We start from the raw sequence: 19,227 nt of genomic DNA, 5'->3' as shown, positions 1-19,227 counted from the left end.
TGAACGTCCAGCTGGTCTGGGTTTCTGAGTTAAGCATGAGCACAAACACAGCATTTGGGATTGATGGAAGCACAGCAAACTCTAACCTGAGGAGTGTGTTCAGGGTTTATGCCATGCGTCCCATCACCCAGGTATATGTAGACAACACCTTCATTCTCCAGCGGCGCCCCGACTGCCACATCTGACAGACTGTCTCCATTCAGGTCCCTTAGTGAAGCCACAGATGTAGCAAATCTACCTGTGCTTGACTGGCTCACATTCAGTGTCTTCTGAAAATACTTCTGAAAAAGTGAACAGCATATTTCTTCATCAGCACATGATCAGCACTAGAACAATTTCCACAACTTTCATGTCATAAGAACCTATTACAACAGCAATCCCAATGGAGTAACACAATGGTGACAACTAGCAGCCTTCCAGTTACAGGTAGAAGCTTGTTCATTAAGATCATAATAGTCATGAATCTGTGTGTACCTGCTCTGATAAAGTGTAGACGTACAGCCTCCCTTCAGCCTTTGGCTGAGACTGGTAAAATAATGGAGCTCCAACCAGCAGGAAATCTGAGTCTCCATCCGAGTCCACATCCAACAGACTCAGAGACGCTCCGAAATATGAGCCAATCTGATGCCAGAAATCAATCAAAATGAACAGAAACTGCACTCTAGCACATGCTTTTATAGCCTGATTTTTATAGAAGAAATTAAAACTTAATGTTATTCTGCTTCACAAACACAACGTCACATTATACTTAAAAAATTACAACCCTAAATAAGAAAAAGTTAGGACATTTTGTAAAATGCAGTGAAATCAAGAATTTTAGATTTGTTCTCTTTAACTTTTTATATTTAACTCTTTAACTTTATAATTAGCTTAGGTATGGTATGAATATTTGGCGTCCTGTCCGGGGAAGGGCTCTGAGCTCGGGAATGGCCCATACCTAAAGTACCCCCCCCCCTTCCCTGTCTTTTTATAAAGTGAACTCAAAGTGAGGGGATGGGGTGGAGGAGGGATGCTGATAAACCGTCAATGAATAGAGAGGTAAGTCAGCGATTTTTATACTATGGGATTGATTACTTGATTATGGTCCACCTGTGTTGATTAGGCTAAGTATCTGACGCACTCCTCCCGAATCTTGTTAATAAAGCATCATTTATTGACCAAAAAAAATACAAAAAAATTAAAAGAAAACATTGGAAAAATGTTTTCACTGACCAACTAAAATGAGGCTAAATAAAAGTTAAAGGTAATAGAATATAAAAATTTCACATTTCTTAACAGAAATTAGCAAAGAATTTAGATATTTCACCAATTTTATGTTGTTCTTAATAATGTGAAAAGATTTGGGGAATCCAGTTAAATCTCAGTCTGTGTGGAGCAAGACAGGAAACCTCAGGTTAATGTGTTTGACCTTTGACCCCTCAGATGGCATTGCATAAGAAACTGTCATGCTGTCCTGTGAAATATAGCCACGTGGACTCAGGAGCACTTAAAGTCTGCTGCTGCCTCAAGAAATGCAACTTGAGTCTCTGTTACTCAAGGTGAAAGCAATACATCAGCTGTATGCAGTGATGCCACAGGCTTCTCTTGACCAAAGCTCATCTCTGATAGTCAAAAAGTGTGTGCTGTGCTCAGATGAGTCCACCAGGAAAGACTGACATCAAGTTCTCAGTCCCAAAGACCAAAGAGTCCATCCAGACTTTCACCAGTGACAGACGCAATAGCAAACGGCATGGGTGACTGCAATATGTGTGAAGGTACCATTGACATTGGGGCATATATTGGGATTTTATAGAGATATATACTGCCATCAAGATGAAGTCTTTCATTGGAAGTCCATGGTTATTAGGTGGAGACAATGCCATGTCTCATTCTGCATGTGCTCCAACAGTATGGTTTCATAGAAACATAGTAAATGTATAAGACTGCAGCCCAGATCTGTCTCCTACTGAAAGTGTATAACCAGTAATGAAAAGGATAATTAGACCATGATGACCACAGACTGCTGAGCTTCTGAAGTCTTGTATCAAGCAAGATTGGACCAAAATTTTGCTTGCAAAACTTTAACAATTAGTATTCTCAATTCCCCAAAACTTAAACATTGTAATTTAAAGGAATGTTGATGTTGGAGTTTGTTGCAGCCATCAAAATCAAAATTTGTTTATATTTACAGAATACAAATAATTTTTTTGGTTAATTTGGTGAAACACTAAATCTCATGAGTGTGTGTGTCTGTGTTTGAAGGGTCTGCTGATCTTCTCAGTGGACTGTAGGTTTGGGAGCCCCTGATCTCACCGGTGGAGAGAGATAATATTGTGTCTGAGGGTTTTTCACTGACTTGTTCTCCATTGATGTTGCTCGTCACTGTCCATGTGCTTTCATTCTTGGTGAAGAGGGTCACAAGACCCCGGTGTTCAGCCCGCGGTGCTCCAGAGAACAGAAGAGAGACGCCGCGTCTCATTCCCAGCACAGTAGAGAAACCTGAACACCATCAGCATCATTAAAACACACACACACACACACACACACACACACACACACTCTTCACATCACAAAAGGACAAACAAAAACTCCAACATACCCATGTATGAGTCTTTATTTAAAGCTGGACCAAGGATCTCTGTCTGTCTGAATTCAGATCCTGATCCCATCACTTCATACAGAGCTCCATGCCAGTCATTCAATCCGACCGAACCCATGATCACAGAGTCCTGAAACAAACACTGCAGTCTCAGCTTCAGTCTCAGCAGCCAAAGAACACCAACCATTTGCATTTTACACAGCCTACATTAAACAGACTTTTGAAAACAGTTCTGTGACACTCGAGTATGGAAGACAGGAGACAAAAGCGAGTAAACAGAGTTTATTAGAAATGATGAGATGATGGAAGGTCGGAGAATGACGCAGGAACCACGATGGCAGCACAGACTGGTGAGTAGGAGAGTGACGTGCGCTGATGCAGATGACGGTGGCGGTAACTCAAAGTGCGGTGACGATAATCCGTGCGTGAAGGTGAAGATCCAACAGTAACCAGACAGGAGACAAAGCAAGGCAGGAACACACGAACGAGACATCAGACACGAACCTACAAACAACGATCTGACAAACAGGAGACGAAAGACAGGGCGTTAAATAGGCCGTTGGAATGAGTTGCACCTGCCGCTGATCAGACGATCAGCGGCAACACCCACATGAAATAATCAACATGACGTAACATGAATACAGCTGGAGACGGTGCATTCACGAACCGTGACAGTACCCCTCCTCCTAAGGACGCCTCCTGGCGTCCCCAGAATCTCTTACCTGTCGATTGTAATCATCGATAAGGGAGTGATCCAGGATGTCCCTAGCCGGTACCCAACTTCTCTCCTCCGGACCGCAACCCTCCCAGTCCACCAAGTACTGAAATCCGCCTCCCCTCCTTCTAGAGTCCAGAATGCGATTAACCAAATAGGTGGTCTCCCCATCTACGAGACGCGGTGGGGGAGGAACCGGGGTAGGCGGATTAATGGGAGAATGAAATACGGGCTTAAATTTGGATACATGAAAGGCGGGATGAATTCTCCTGTACGTAGGAGGGAGTTTAAGGCGGACTGCCACCAGGCTAATGATCTTGTTGACAGTAAACGGGCCAATAAATTTGGGAACCAATTTATTAGGTACGGAACGGAGAGGAATATTCTTGGTAGAAAGGCACACTTTTTGACCCATGACGTATACGGGAGGCCTAGACCGGTGGCGATCGACCTTGGCCTTGGTGCGCGCCCCCACTTGGAGTAGAGTCTCACAGGCTCTGGTCCAAGTGCGGTGACACCTCTGGACGAAGGCGTGAACGGAGGGGACCGCAACTTCGGATTCCATACTGGGTAAAATAGGTGGCTGGTAACCTACACTACACTCAAGAGGAGATAGGCCCGTAGCAGATACTGGTAAGGTATTGTGGGCATACTCCACCATAGACAATTGTTGGCTCCAGGAAGAAGGATTCTTGGAGACCAAACATCGCAACACCCTTTCCAAATCTTGGTTGGCTCTCTCGGTTTGACCATTGCTCTGGGGGTGAAACCCTGAGAACAGACTTACAGTAGCTCCCAGTAATTTACAGAATTCTCGCCAAAATTTAGACACAAATTGGGGTCCCCTGTCAGAAACCACGTCTATCAAGAGGCCATGTAAATGAAAGACGTGGTCTATGACGGTCAACGCTGTCTCCTTGGCTGAGGGCAACTTGGGCAAGGGAATAAAGTGGGCTGCCTTCGAGAACCGGTCCACCATGGTTAAAAAAACAGTGTTGCCCTGAGAGGGCGGGAGGGCGGTAATAAAATCTAGTGCGATGTGGGACCAGGGTCTCGAAGGGACCGGCAGCGGTTGGAGTAACCCATCAGGGTGTCGATTGGAAGTCTTACCAGTGGCACAAACCGAGCAAGCCAAAACAAAATTGTGAATGTCACGAGCCATAAGTGGCCACCAGAATCGTTGCTTGACTAAAAATCTAGTCCGGTTAACTCCTGGATGGCAAGCTACATTAGAGCAATGTCCCCACTGGATCACGTTAGACCTTAATCCCTCCGGCACAAACAAACGGTTCAGTGGGCAACCGGGCAGCAATTCTATTGGTTTTATGCTCTTGGCAGTCAACAATTCGCATCACGTTCAGCACAAGCCATGAGTGTCTCTCAACCAGCTCCGCTTTCAAAGCACTGACTAACAATAAACTACATTCAGTTTTTTGCAGTTCATTGAAGATCTAATTCCTTAGCATTTTTTTTATTGTAGGAGACAATCATTTTTTTTTTTTTTTTAAGTTTTTATTACAGTAATTGGATGGTACCTTAATAGACATTCAATAGTTGTGTGTATTGGCTGAATAAAAAAATATATATAATACCAATAAAGTTTAAAAGACTACACATAAAAAGAACATAAAAGACATCATTTTTTGTACCAATTCAGTTAGTAACAAGCCAATGTCAGCCAACACATTAAAGCTGTTTGTGATTTAATCAATTATATAGTTGTATATTTATTACCCTGCCAGTAGTTTGGGTACCTGATCTGATCAGTTTTGCAAAAAATTAGATTTTTTTTTTTTTCCTAACAAAAAAAATACCTAATTAAAAATAAAAAACACTTGAGAACAATACATTTTACTCCAGAAGTACTCTCATTCCCAATGTGGGTATTTTTTTCCTACTATTGCTTTTTTATTCCTTATATCTTTTGTTTCTCTTTTTATTCAATAATATTTTTACCTACCCCCCCTTAAAATATCTTAATCTCTATACTAGGTCTGGTCTTAGTGGGCGAATATAATCTATCCATTTTCCCCATATCTTGACAAATATTGAATCAGAGGCGGGTCATCTCAAGATTGATACTATATCTATCAAATTATTTTTTTTATTGCATCTTGCCAAATCTTTAATAAGTTAGTTGTCCACAGATTTAATTAATGTATGTACATTTTATTCAAGTGTTCGTCTGCCATTATAGCTTGGATTGGAGAGCTTTTCAGGTTAGCATTTTCTATTTCTTTCCACCTGGCTTTAAAATCTGGATTACATAGACATAATAAAGGTCGTAATTGAGCTGCACGATAATATTCCTCTAAGAATGGCAAGGCAAGACCTCCTCTTTCTTTCTGTAATTGTAGTGTCCTAAATTTTATTCTTGTTTTCTTTTCCTTGCCATATAAATCGTGATATCAATCTATCCCATTCAATAAAGTTGTGTTTGCTTATCTCTATCGGAAGAGTATGGAAAAGATACAAAAATTGTGGAAGTATATTCATCTTAATTGATTAAACTCTACCATATAATCAAGATATGGTAGAAGATTCCATCTAGCCAAATCTGATATGATTGTAGAATACAGGGGTTTGTAATTCACATCAAATAGTCTTGTGATATCTTTGGGTATTTGAACCCCTAAACTAGATATTTGGCAATTAAAAGTTAAGATCTGGGTTTTTTGGACATTTAATTTATAGTCTGATAAATCTCCTAACATAGTTAATATTCCATCAAGACTTCTAATGATTTGTTTGGTTGACCTAAATAAACCAATATATAATCTGCGAAAAGTGATAATTTCTGTTCTTCACATTTATGTCTATTCCCTTAATATTTGTATTTAGTTTTATATATTGGCTTAAAGGTTCTAAAAATAAAGCAAACAAAAGAGGGGAACATGGACATCCCTGCCTACACGATCTTTCAAAGATAAAGGCTTGTGAAAGGTGTCCATTAACTTTGATTCTTGCTGTAGGTTTATTGCATAGTCCCTGGAATGCTTTAATAATAGTGCTATGAAAGACAAACCTTTCTAATACCTTATAAAGGTACAGCCATCTGACTGTATCCAACGCTTTTTCAGCATCTACTCCCAAAGAATTTAGCTTGTGATGCTGTATATGCCATAAGATGTGCAATGTTCGTCTAATAGTATCTTGTGTCGGTCTCTGACAAATAAACCCTGTTTGGTCTTATTGAATAAGGTTAGGCAATACAGCCTCCAGTATTTTAGCCAAAATCGATGTGTATATTTTATAGTCTGTGTTTAAAACTGAAATTGTACGATAGTCTTTACACTGATTTATCTTTTGCGTCTTTAGGAATTATCGTTATTGTAGCTTCCCTCCAAGATAGGGGAATCTCCCCCATTTGGAGAGCCTAATGTTTAATTTGGAGAGCCCATGTTTAATGTGGAGCTAAAAAATGTGTATAATCTTTTCCAGTTGGATAAAAATTTCTCCAAATATCAATGATACCACTTTCTCTTAACATGATATTGACTTTCTTGCTTACCCGGTTTTGAAGTATAGGATTTTTCCCTGAATAGTCCAGTTTTGACAAACGAATATTCATATCTCCTCCACTTATAAGTGTGCCCTCAGATTCTGTAGATATCATATTAAATATTTGCTGGAAAAATGACCATTTACTACCCGGAGTAGTAAATGGTTTACCACTGCAAACACTCAAATTAACACTGATAGTAAAAAAAAATATCTAAAAAGATTTAAATAAAAGGCAAAATTTATAGAAGTCACAGCAATTAAATGGGCTATAGTCAGATTGCCCTTTTTGCACTACACCTTGTAACTGTGTTATTCCAAATGCACAGGTAAGGCAATTTAAACTTGATCCCAAGTCCGATGGAAAAACATTATCAAACTGTTCCTTAGATATTGCAATGCAACATAACTATATTAACTTACGTGGGCCCACTCACACACATACATACAATCACTCTCATCCCCGTTGCAGGCCTGTACCGTTGCTAGTGATCGTTGTGGCCATGAAATAAAAAGATGTGGGATTACAAATTTCTAAAATGTTAAATCTAGGTTCCAATGTAATAGCATATGAACTGAAAACGTTTTGATATACATTTTGAGGTAAATCAGGAAAATCAGGTGTCTGAGATAATGTCCTTTTGTCTCTTCCTTGCCATTTGGCTTTTTAAGCTCAAGACACAGCTGTGCCTTTTGTCTCTATGATAATGTGAAGGTAACAGCCATACTGTCAGGCACCTCTGTATTTAAATGACATTGTTATGCTGATGAGATCAAGGCTGGGAAGATGCCAGTGTCTGGCACCTTCCTGATTGCATTTGCATGCTTTGTTTAGGTTTGTCTCCACCTCTGTGTATCCCGCCCCCTTAAAATGTACATAAACTACAATGTCTTAGGGACAAGTTAGACTTTTGATGACTGCAGCGCCACGCAGACCGTTCTCAATAAAGAATCCTGCTGAAGAGTCTCTTGGTCTTCGTTTCTGAGTTCCCAACACAGACAACTGGCCCCTTCACTCTGAAGAGCCAAACGAAAGGTGAACTGATGTACCTTTTATCCAATGAGTTCTCCCGATTCAGGAGCCTCGAATCATGGGTGCTGATCTTCCCTGACAAGGGACCTCTCCAATGATTCCTCGTTGCCAGGGGAACCCTGAATCCTTCGGTGGCTACCTGGGCGTCGAATCCTGCCGCTCCTCTGAATCGCCTGTCGCTCATGTTGATAAACAAAGTCTACAGGACTCACAGTTTGCAACTAAACTACTAAATGACAGTAACAAAGTCTGTTTTAAGTTTTAAATAACTCGCACTGGACTCGCTTGAATGTAAATGAAAGCTGATCGATGACACATTACTTCCCCGCGCCAAACACAGACTATTGTGAAAACAAATAACATTAACCAGCGATCGGCTGGCTGAAGTAGTTACTAGTTCCCTCTTTCAAGGCTAAACAAATTAAATAAATCAAACTTGATTAGATTAATCTTGAATTTCGTCACTCACACACACCGCAGTGCCTTGCACACACCATTCTTTTTTTTTCTCCACTGATCTTTCTCCCTCAACTTCTCAAGAGCCAATAATACACCACCTTCACCTTGTATTTGGTGGGTTGATCGAGTTATAATCCAATGAATACAAGGTAAACAAGGTAAACATTCATTGATTGCAAAAACCACGTTTCACCATGTAAATTACAACCAAACCCTGATACAAACTTCTTAAAGGAAAAGATAACAATATCATTATATACTAAAGAAAAGCTAAATCAGTACCCAAACATTAAATAAAATTGTTTTTAACCACTGGGGTTTCACTCTCCCCACTGTAATCTCTCATGTCCTCATGAGGCTATAAGGAAACTTAAAATTCTGTCTGCATTGTGGCTAGAATAGCTAAATGCTTTGGTACACTTAGCACACTGGGCTAAAGGATGACACCAAAGTGTGTTACAACAGCTTTTCATCTAAAAAATTTCTAAGCTGTATGACCATGCCTTGGTATACAATCGACAAGGGTTTGTCTGAGGGCTGTCCAAGATCATCATAACTAAGCTTAATGACAGGTTTTACTGTTCTCTTGGGACAAGTGACTGTAGAGGCTGTGTCCACAGTTGGAATGTTACAGACAAAGATCCACAGGTGGACGTGGTTCCCATCCAAATAGGAGATTTGAGCGAGTAGCCAGTTGCATCATTTTTAGAACATTTACAACAAAAGCGTGGACCAATTGACTGATATGTTGGCTCCATTTGACTTTCTTTGCTGGATCAAGAGCTCCTAACATTAAAAGAAGGGTGCGATGAAACCGCTCCAGTTGCGGATCATCCTGCAGGTGGTAAGGAGTCGTGCAGGACTTTCGGATCCCCAAAATCCCAAGGAGCTCCTTAATGAGACGACTCTCAAAGTCTGTATTCAAAGAATGTATTCGTGCAGGGAGCCCATAGTGCATGAAGAATTTTTCACATGGAACGTTCCCGGTTACTTAACTGTAACCTTGTTCCCTGAGAAAGCGGAACGAGATGCTCCGCTGCTCAGCGCATTGGGAAACGTCTTATTCATGACCAGCTGTGAATAATGTGTGTAACACGTCGATAGAATTGACCCGGTGGTAATATAGCTTCGGTTGATGACGTCATCGGGGCGCGTGCCTGCAAAACAGGGCTATAAATAGATACTCTCAGGTGCATCAACAGGACATTTTGTCTGAAGAGCAGTCCTGGGACATATTCAGTATGGCAATGCAGCGCAGCATCTTGTTCCACTTTCTCAGGGAACAAGGTTACAGTTAAGTAACCGGGAACGTTCCCTTTCGAAAGCTTCAGTCGATGCTGCACTGCTCAGTGCATTGGGAACGAGAATACCCACGCCTCCGTGCTTGAAAAATGTCTGAATTTTAACACTTCCTTTTAAGGGGATGTTAGATGTTCTGTGTCCTGAACGACATCTGGAACGCTGGAACATCTAACATCTTGCTGGAAAACTACCAACCCCCGAAGCACAAGAAGTGGCGGGATGGAGGGGTTTTGTAAGGGTAACGGGAAGGGGCAAACGCTCCCTTGTGCGCCTAAAGCCACTAGCTCGGTGCCCTGAATCGGCGGACTGGCAGGGGACAACCATACTAGCTGCTCTAGAGACCTCCGTAGAGGTAGCGAGCCTCTTAGCACTGCTAGTTTCCAGGCGGTAATGGAGAGAAGCGCTCCTTGAAGATCGCTGCACCCTGAAACACCGGCAGGGTTGGCAGAACGGTCTCCTGAGGGCACTGAGGAGAGACAGGCACCGTGTAATACGGTGCCAATGGCCCCTCCCCTAGAGACAAATCCAGGTCTCGACAAAGCTCAGCGACCGCTTCCTTGTGTGCCCAGAGCCACTACCTCAGTGCCCTGAAGCGGTCGACCAGCAGGGGACGACTGTACTAGCTGCTCTAGAGACCTCCGTAGAGGTAGTGAGCCTTATAGCACCACTAGTTTCAAGGCGGTAACTGAGAGAATCGCTTGCCAGAGATTGCTGCGCCCTGAAACACCGAGAGGGTTGGCAGAACGATCTCTTGAAGGCACTGAGAAGAGACGGGCACCGTATAATGCGGTGCAGATGGCCCCTCCCCTTGAGTGTGGCAAGGGATGATCTGACGAATGCCTCTTCAATGCCTGTCAAATTAAGCCACAGATGCCCTACCCGTGCTGACTAAAGCTGTTACATAGAACGGCCGAAGGCACGGGCCGTTTGCTTAGTCGCACAGGGAGACAAATCTGTGGCTCGACGAAGCTTAGTGCGCCTAGAGCCACTAGTTTGGTGCCCTGAAGCGGTGGACCGGCAGGGGATCACCGTACTAGCTGCTCTAGAGACCTCCGTAGAGGTAGCGAGCCTCCTAGCCGCGTGCTCTTCCCCCTAACAAACAAAACAATAATCATGTGTATCCAGCTTATACATTGGATGAGAGCATGGAGGAACACAACACTTACCATTTTGTTGGCTCATCCTACGAAGATCTGTAGCTGACAAAAAGAATCTTCTTGACGCACACATGCACAGAATGATCTGAAGACAAAAGACCTGTTGATGCACCTGTGGCATATCTATTTATAGCCCTGTGTTGCAGGCGCGCGCCCCGATGACGTCATCAACTGAGGCTATATTACCACCGGGTCTATTCCATCAACGTGTTACACACATTATTCACAGCTGGTCATGAATAAGACGTTTCCCAATGCACTGAGCAGCGCAGCATCGACTGAAGCTTTCGAAAGTGAACCTTGGCAACAGTCACAGCTTTTTGATCCTTTGTGGGGAAGGCTTGTGCATACAGTGTAAAATGATCTGTTATGACCAGGACATTCGCAATCCCTTTTGAATCGTGTTCAATAGAGAGGAAGTCGGTACATACAAGGTCTAAAAGCCCACTGCTAGTAATGTGTTTTAGTGGGGCAGATCTCTGTGGTAATGTTTTTCTTGCAATACACCTCCCACAATTCCTTACATACAGTTCAACATCCTGGTTCATTTTGGGCCAATAGAACCTATCTCTTAGAAGTTCAACTGTCCACTCAACCCCTAGATGCCCAGCATCATCATAAAAAGACTTCATTATGACACTTGTTATTATGACACAGATGACACTTCTCAGGTAAAACTAACTGACATCTTTCTCTTCCATTCTGATCTGCGGTCTCCCGCGGTTACGAGTCATCCAAAAATATTTTTTATGATATTCGGGTCGCGGTCGGTCGAGTCGTTTGAAATAAAGATGCCAATTAAACCTTTGTAATTTATATAGTACTAGACACAATTTTGAAATACATAGGCCTACACTTTAGATTTGACACATTTAAAAGGTATGCAGTATTATTTATATTATATGAATTATGTGTTATATTATTCAAAAGAAATTGTAGTTTACTTTGCATCGGAGCATTAAAAGTGGTATTTTAGTGAGCAAGGCTACATGGATTAATATGCTAAATTTATTTTTCTTTTTTGCGGTCCGAGTTGCGGTTAGTTTATACATTGACCCGTGCATCACTGGTAACTAATAACAAAAATGCATGTTGTTTTATTAAAGGAATTTTAAGATATAAATTAAATTATAGGCCTAATATATGAAAATATTGACATTTTGAATATTAATCCATGTAGCCTAGCTCACTAAAATACCACTTTTAATGCTCCGATGCAAAGTAAACCACAATTTCTTTTGAATAATATAACACATAATTAATATAATATAAATAATACTGCATACCTTTTAAATGTGTCAAATCTAAAATATGGTTTAATACTATATTGCTTAGAGAAAATATAAGCTCAGGCTCAGGAACAGACTTGACATTTATCCTGCTTGAATTTGTTCTAAGAAATGCACATAACTTCATAAGTACCAAACTTTCATCTGTGTATATTAATTATTTTAACTATAGTGTTTTTCTTTCATTTTCCCCGGCTGCAGCCGTCAAATGTAACACATAGATGAGGCAAAACTGACTTCTATGTGCTTTGATGCGCTTGTTTGAAAACTTGGTTAAAGCACCACTCAGCGGTCAAAGCTGCAAATGCACTTTACAGACGCCGCAGCGGCTGTAGAACCAGCATTTTGGATGGTCACCAACTGTATATTGTTAGTATGATTTTTACATTTAAAATTTAGAAATAAAAGGCATTTTTATATCCTGATTTTAGCCCTCTGACTTGAATGCTCTGTTTGAATCGGTGTGTCTGCTGTAAGACTGTGAACCCCTCTCAAATACTTTTACTAGGTTTTTTTTTTACTATTAAAACTGTCGAGATTAACGAATTGTGGAAGTGTTGATTATAGCATTATTTTTTTATCTTTTCCCATCACATGAAAGGCTGCAGTGATGAGTATTGAATAGACTGTTTATCGAGCAAATGCAGTGATCTTGTCATTGCAACATGTTTTCTCTCACAAAATGCTTTCACCACAAATAACAGAAAACACAATATCGACATGAATAAACTTAGAGCTTCGCTGTGCAGCATAACAGCGTCATTGATTATAACGGCAGTTTGGGCAAGTGTGCAGATAAACTCGCGATGTGTGTTTGACAGCTCTGAACAATATAAAGGGAGCTTCTTTAAATCTCTCTCTGTAGTTAAATCACAATTTAAATAACATTTGTTTCATGCTACTAAGAGAAACAACATGAAGCTGATCGTTTAGTCACTGGCTTGATTCACTGATGCATAAACAGTATTAAACGATTTAAAAAGAAAGTCTGTGTGAACTTGAATAATTGTCTACACATCAGAAATCACTGATCACAGATCAGGCATTAATGAACACTGTTACTCACTGTTTGTGGTGGTTCTGTCGAATCAGTATCGTAAAAATCTGTTTGTAATGCCCGTGCTTGGTTTACATCTATCAAAATTTCTAGCCACTGGGGGATCATAGACAGGCTAGGGAAACTCATATGAATGTTAAAAATGTTCATGTTATGGGACCTTTAAATTTTGTGGCGTTCACTAAACCTTTCTTATTATGAAACAATTTATAGCGGTGTAAAGAGCATATATATAAAAAAAGAAAACTATTTAATACAATTTAAATTGTCAGTTAATTATACATACCAGTTACATTCTCCCCCCTGAACTAGACAAATTTTGACTATTTCAGGGATAGTATACACTGAGGTCATTAGACCAACTTTTTTCCAGAACATTGTGCAACAAAAAATGTTTCCCACTCTCAGGGAAGGTGAGTACGGCAGGCTGATCAGGCCTACTGCAGTCACCTGCAAAAGGTGCCTTAAAAACCATTAATCTCCGATGAAACTTCATCTTTGATCTGGAACAACAACATACTGAAATACATTGACTCATGTGTGCTGTATTCTAGAACTCAAAATGACAAAAATAAAAGGTTGTAATACATTACATTCTCATCTCAATAAGTATCTCACAACCCCATCAACTGGTTTCAGAGTTTTGATATGTTGAGTCATGTTCTTCATCAATCTGTTGACTGGTTTCACAGTCCTACCCACTCTGGTCCAAACTCTCATATCCCCTGAACCAGGAGGTGGCTCAACGGCTTCAACAGGTGAAACACAATGGTCACTATGGCAAACTACCTCAGAAACAGAACTGCGAGAATCACAACTCCGTCCTTCATCTGGACTGCTTACACTGCTTTTCTCCTTGGTACAATCATTCCTTTAACCAAATTGCTCCTGTCCGGTTGACTCAGGGACACTGTTCAATGATTCAACACTTTCAGATCTGCAGGACAACCTCTGCTGAGGGTCGTCAGTAGCTGCGGTCTTTTCCACCCAACTGACGACATGCTCAGACAAAGAACACAAATCAGATGCAGATACACTTTTACTGCCATCCACCACTATCCTCAGATGATTCAGGTTCTTTAAACTCAAGTGGAAGGAAATTTGCTAGCAACAGCAAGTTGCGGTGAACAGTTTTATCCTGATCTGTTTTGGTGCTATGCAGGGCCGTCGCAAGTGGGGTAAAAGGTGGTGACGATAGGGGCCCACGGCCAAGGGGGCGCCTCCGGCGATCTCAACCGTCTGGCTTAGGCTAGCCTAAAAAGACGAACAGGACAGCTGACAGGCCAACGCTGCGTGTCGTCACGAAAGCTTATCATTTTCATGTGCTTTTAAGCCTGACCACTTTCCAATTTAAACATTCAAAAGAGTTTAAATCATTCAAACACAAGACGCGGAAAATCTCAACTCGCGCGCTGTGTTCGGTGTGCACGCATCTCACAGTCTCAGAGTCACGTCTGACAGACAGCAACACTGAACCGAGCTCTCCTTTGCGAAGTTCTCCTCGAACTTCCTCCTGCACCTGAACGAACAAATACAAAATCGCAGTTTAAACAAACAGAACAGGATGTGAAAAAGCCCATTCCAGCACTGAGGTGTTCTGGTGTTCAGGACTCACGCAGAGAGAGGTGTCTCAAAACACTTTTTGCTATTGTACCGACAAAAACATACAAAATATGTCAAAATATCCGTCTTGGAAATTATGTTCGAAAAAACTGTCGGTTATGTCTTAAGTGAAAGTAAACAGTAAAGAAAAATATCAGATGTGTATTATATTGGATGCTTCATCATCTCTTAAAGTGACCGCGCCTAATTTAGCTACTAGCTGCTGTAATGTTAATCCAAGAAAATTAAAGAATTATTTTTTTTTAAGTTTTAATAGTAGGTGCAGGACACTATAATTAATTTAGGCAAGAGAGTATAGCAAAATAAAGCGAGCTGTGACATACTATACCCAAAAAATCTACTACTAATAGTAAACTAGTAAAATTGATAGAAAAAAAAATGGGACCAAAAATTATTCAGACACTTTGACCTCACCATGTTTTGCTTACGTGTTTTTTTCCTGAATTGCTAATGCAATCTTTTCACACCACAGACTGAACAATATTAAACATTGCTTGGTAATTGTTCAACAAAGTATTGATAGTTGTGCAAATATTGTCATACTAACAGTTGTCTGAAGTTTTGGTTGATTCCATTACATATCTTTCTATCAAAGTTATCTGACATTGTTCTAACAGTTCAACTCTGAGTTCTTGTCATATTTTATTACCAATTTATAAACTAGAGCAAATAAACTGTGATAATGTAAGAAATGCTGAAGGTGTCTGAATACATTTTGGTTTGACTGTTAATTTAATTTTTACAGTGAAGACTATGCAGTGCTATTTTATATTTAATTATTTGTTTTCTGTACCTGGACACCTACAAACATGAAACAACTTAAACATTGTGCAATTAGCACAAATAAATAAATAGAATGAACATATAAATTAAAAAATTTCAACTAGGGCCCACTGTTACAGCCTGCACCGGGGCCCCGCTCACTCCAGCAACGGCCCTGGTGCTGTGTATGTGGTAAATGCGACACAGTGGGTTCACCGCAACTACCCTAGGCGTGGACTCCCACCTGTTTGCCAGTTTTCTCTTCCCACGTTCACCTTTGTTGACCAGCAGAAATTGGTCACCCAACTCAATGTTATCACCTTTGGTCTTTTGAATGTACAACTCGATCTGATGTTGCTGAGCTGACTAGCATCAACGTTCTTCTGAGCAACCATAAGTGCCTCTTTTATATCATCTATTAATATCTCAACTGATTTGAATCCTCACATATTTGTACTGATTTTCAACTGGATCATGGTTCATGGTTTTAACTCAACAAAAGCCACTTTGAGCATTTTCAAAACTGTGGAGAGAACTTCTGCAGTTTCATGACTGCAAACAGCAAATTCATGTTCACAGTTCTCGGAATAATGGTTAATGTTCACAAATAAATTTAAATCGTTTTCTTTAAAAATAAAATTAATTTTTCTTGATATTATCATTAGCTTTTAATCAACTCACAAACCCCCTGCAGTTCCCTCAAGAACCGCCAGAGGCTCGCAAACTATAGCTCTGGAGTCCTTGAATCAACAAAATTCAATAAAGTTAAAATGTACTTTATATCATTCATATCTCTCACCTCCTGGTAGACGACACTGAATCCACTCTGTGATAAATCTCTCTGTCTACTTCTTCTGTGAGCTTCTAATACAAAAGAAATCTTACAATCATCTGTGGACTCTTCATTAGCTGCTTCTATTTAAAACTTTTATTTACTGTCCATTTTCTGTACATGTACATCTTACCTTCAATATTGTGGATCTTTTCTTGCAGGTTGTCAAGAAGTCCTTTGAGCACACTGTAGTTTTGAGTGAATAAGGTGTTGTTCTGCTTTGGTTCTGATGCCATCTGAGAGATTTCAGTTAAATCAAAATTTCCCACCTGAAAAACAGTGTAAGGTGTGTCATTTCTGCGTGACTAGAGACACAAAATCACCAAACTATCTGAACATACAGAATAAATGACATGCTTGAGCTTTAGAGAAACGCACCCCGATGACGTAACGGAGGATATCCTGCTCATCACATCTCTTGAGGACATAATCATAATCAGAATCGTTATCAGTGGGATCTCCATCTGTGATGATCACCAGAACTTTCTGAGCGTAGGGGTCGGCTCCAGACGACACGCTATTCAGCAGATTCTTTCTGATGACATAAATCATGACATATGAACAGATTTCGGCCTCGGGGTCAATGTGTCTGCATGCCAAATTTTTATTTATTTTTTTACTTTTAAAGAACGACAAATAGTGTTGTAATGATACAACTCTGATAATCATCGGGAAGAAGGAGGCGGGAACCGGCGGACAATCAAACAACATTTTAATAATACAAAATAAACACAAAACAGCGCACCAGCCCCTCACGGACGACTGGTGCGCTCAAATAAAAATCAAAACACAACTAATGCCCAGGCCTGGTCCTCTCTCGTCCTTCACTGTCGTCGCTCCAGTTTTATATCCTTCCATCTCCTACGTGGGACTCGAGACCGGCGGGGGGTTGCAGGTGTTGCTGATTTCCCAATCACTGCCGGCCTCACTCCTTGTTCCCACGTCCCTCGGCCCCGCCCCACTCGCCACATACCCCCATCGCCCCTCGCAGGCCGGGGGGTACCCTCGAGACTGCGCTCTACTTCCCCCCCCCCTCCCTCCGGGGGGGACCGCTCACGGGGACCTGCGGGAACCTGGGGGAAGGACAGACGAGGCGAGAGAAAAGGAGATGTAGGGAGGAGCGACAGAGACGAGAGAGTGGAGAGAGAAAAAAAAAAAAAATTCCGGTTCCCAGATGCACTGCTGCTCGGTCCTCCACCAACTGGGTGATCTCCTCCGCGGTGCCTGGCGGTGGCACTGGACGGCCCTCGGCGGACGGCACGACACTCCTCCGCCACCTGGTGGACAGCAACGTCTCCTCCGGTTTTGGGCAGCCGGCAGGAGTCCCCCATTCCCTGCTCCTCCCCGTTCAGGCGGACGGCAGCAGGCTCCGGCTCTCTGGCGAACGGCGCCGACTCCTCCGCTCCCTCACGGACGGCAGCCGTCCCTCCAGAACGCGGGCGGTCGGCAGCGAGCTCGACTGTCCCCGGCAACTCGCTCCAGTCCACCGCCTCGAGCGTCCATGGCGGCACACTCCTCGCCAGCTCTATGGCACCGCGGATTCACCACAGCGGCAAGGGATCTTCAGCAGCGCGTCCCTCCTTCTCCTGGGCTTCGGCACCACTGTAATGATACAACTCTGATAATCATCGGGAAGAAGGAGGCGGGAACCGGCGGACAATCAAACAACATTTTAATAATACAAAATACACACAAAACAGCGCACCAGCCCCTCACGGACGACTGGTGCGCTCAAATAAAAATCAAAACACAACTAATGCCCAGGCCTGGTCCTCTCTCGTCCTTCACTGTCGTCGCTCCAGTTTTATATCCTTCCATCTCCTACGTGGGACTCGAGACCGGCGGGGGGTCGCAGGTGTTGCTGATTTCCCAATCACTGCCGGCCTCACTCCTTGTTCCCACGTCCCTCGGCCCCGCCCCACTCGCCACAAGTGTTTGATAGAGAAATGATGATTCATGATGATGATGATTCATTATCAAGGAAACTGTCATGCCTGCTTAATATTTTTTCAGAACATGTGATACTTTTTTAGGATACTTTGATGAATAAAAAAAAAAAAAAAAAGAAAAAAAGAAGCTATGTTTTTAAAATATAATTATTTTGTAATAACAATATACACTACTGGTCAGTAATTTGTAATTTTTTTAATTGATAAAAGTGATAGTAAAGAAAATATATTATATATATTTTTTTTAATAAATGCAGTTCTTTTTAACCTTTTATTCATCAAATATATGAGACAGCAGAACTGTTTCCAACACTCATAATAAATCAGAATATTAGAATGATTTCTAAATGATCATGTGATCGACTGGATGTTACATGTGACACTGAAGGCTGGAGTAATGATGCTGAAAATTCAGCTTTGCATCACAGGAATAAATTTTTTTTAAGTATATTCAAATAGAAAACTATTATTTTAAGTTGTAATAATATTTCACAATATTACTGTTTTTTCTGGATTTTTGATCAAAGAAATGCAGGCTTGATTAGCAGAAGAAACTTCTTTCAAAAACATTAAAAATAGTAATGTTTCCAAACTTTTGGTCTGTATATATATATATATATATTTGATAGCTACAATTAGAAACTCTTCTAGTGTAATTCAGTAAATGCTCATAATCATATGAAGATTTCACTCACAGAATGTAGTTGATTGCTTTATACATGTTTGAGAGAGATTTCATGTGTTTCTCTCTCATGAGTTTCTCTTCAGCGGAGCCGTTCTGATAATCGTTGAAGTCAAACACAGTTCGTACATCTCCTGAAAACTGAACAGCAGCAAACTGACAACAAACAACAACAACATTATCATTATTAGTCGTAATTTTCACACCTCATTACACATGTTTATAATATGGACATTCACATGCTGATTCTGCTGGTTAGTGATCAGATTTTTGGTGATATTCCACATT

At 41.2% G+C, this 19,227-nt stretch overlaps 1 protein-coding gene across 1 annotated transcript in view; it reads right to left on the bottom strand.

Annotated features, from left to right (window-relative positions):
- LOC132139885 (integrin alpha-L-like) overlaps positions 1-19,227 on the bottom strand; it is a 43,942-nt gene that overhangs the window by 6,886 nt on the left and 17,829 nt on the right. The window contains exons 7-14 of the mRNA XM_059548569.1: positions 18,953-19,095; positions 16,687-16,843; positions 16,442-16,577; positions 16,276-16,340; positions 2,579-2,708; positions 2,336-2,478; positions 475-621; positions 87-281 (exon numbers count right to left, since the gene is read on the bottom strand). Coding sequence (XP_059404552.1) covers positions 87-281; positions 475-621; positions 2,336-2,478; positions 2,579-2,708; positions 16,276-16,340; positions 16,442-16,577; positions 16,687-16,843; positions 18,953-19,095 — 1,116 coding nt within the window. The remainder of the gene's footprint in view (positions 1-86; positions 282-474; positions 622-2,335; positions 2,479-2,578; positions 2,709-16,275; positions 16,341-16,441; positions 16,578-16,686; positions 16,844-18,952; positions 19,096-19,227) is intronic.

Source organism: Carassius carassius, chromosome 1 (genome assembly GCF_963082965.1).
Source record: "Carassius carassius chromosome 1, fCarCar2.1, whole genome shotgun sequence".
In the NCBI taxonomy this organism is placed as follows: Eukaryota; Metazoa; Chordata; class Actinopteri; order Cypriniformes; family Cyprinidae; genus Carassius; species Carassius carassius.
The sequence above is the reverse complement of the archived record's forward strand: the minus strand, read 5'-3'. Positions and strand labels throughout refer to the sequence as shown.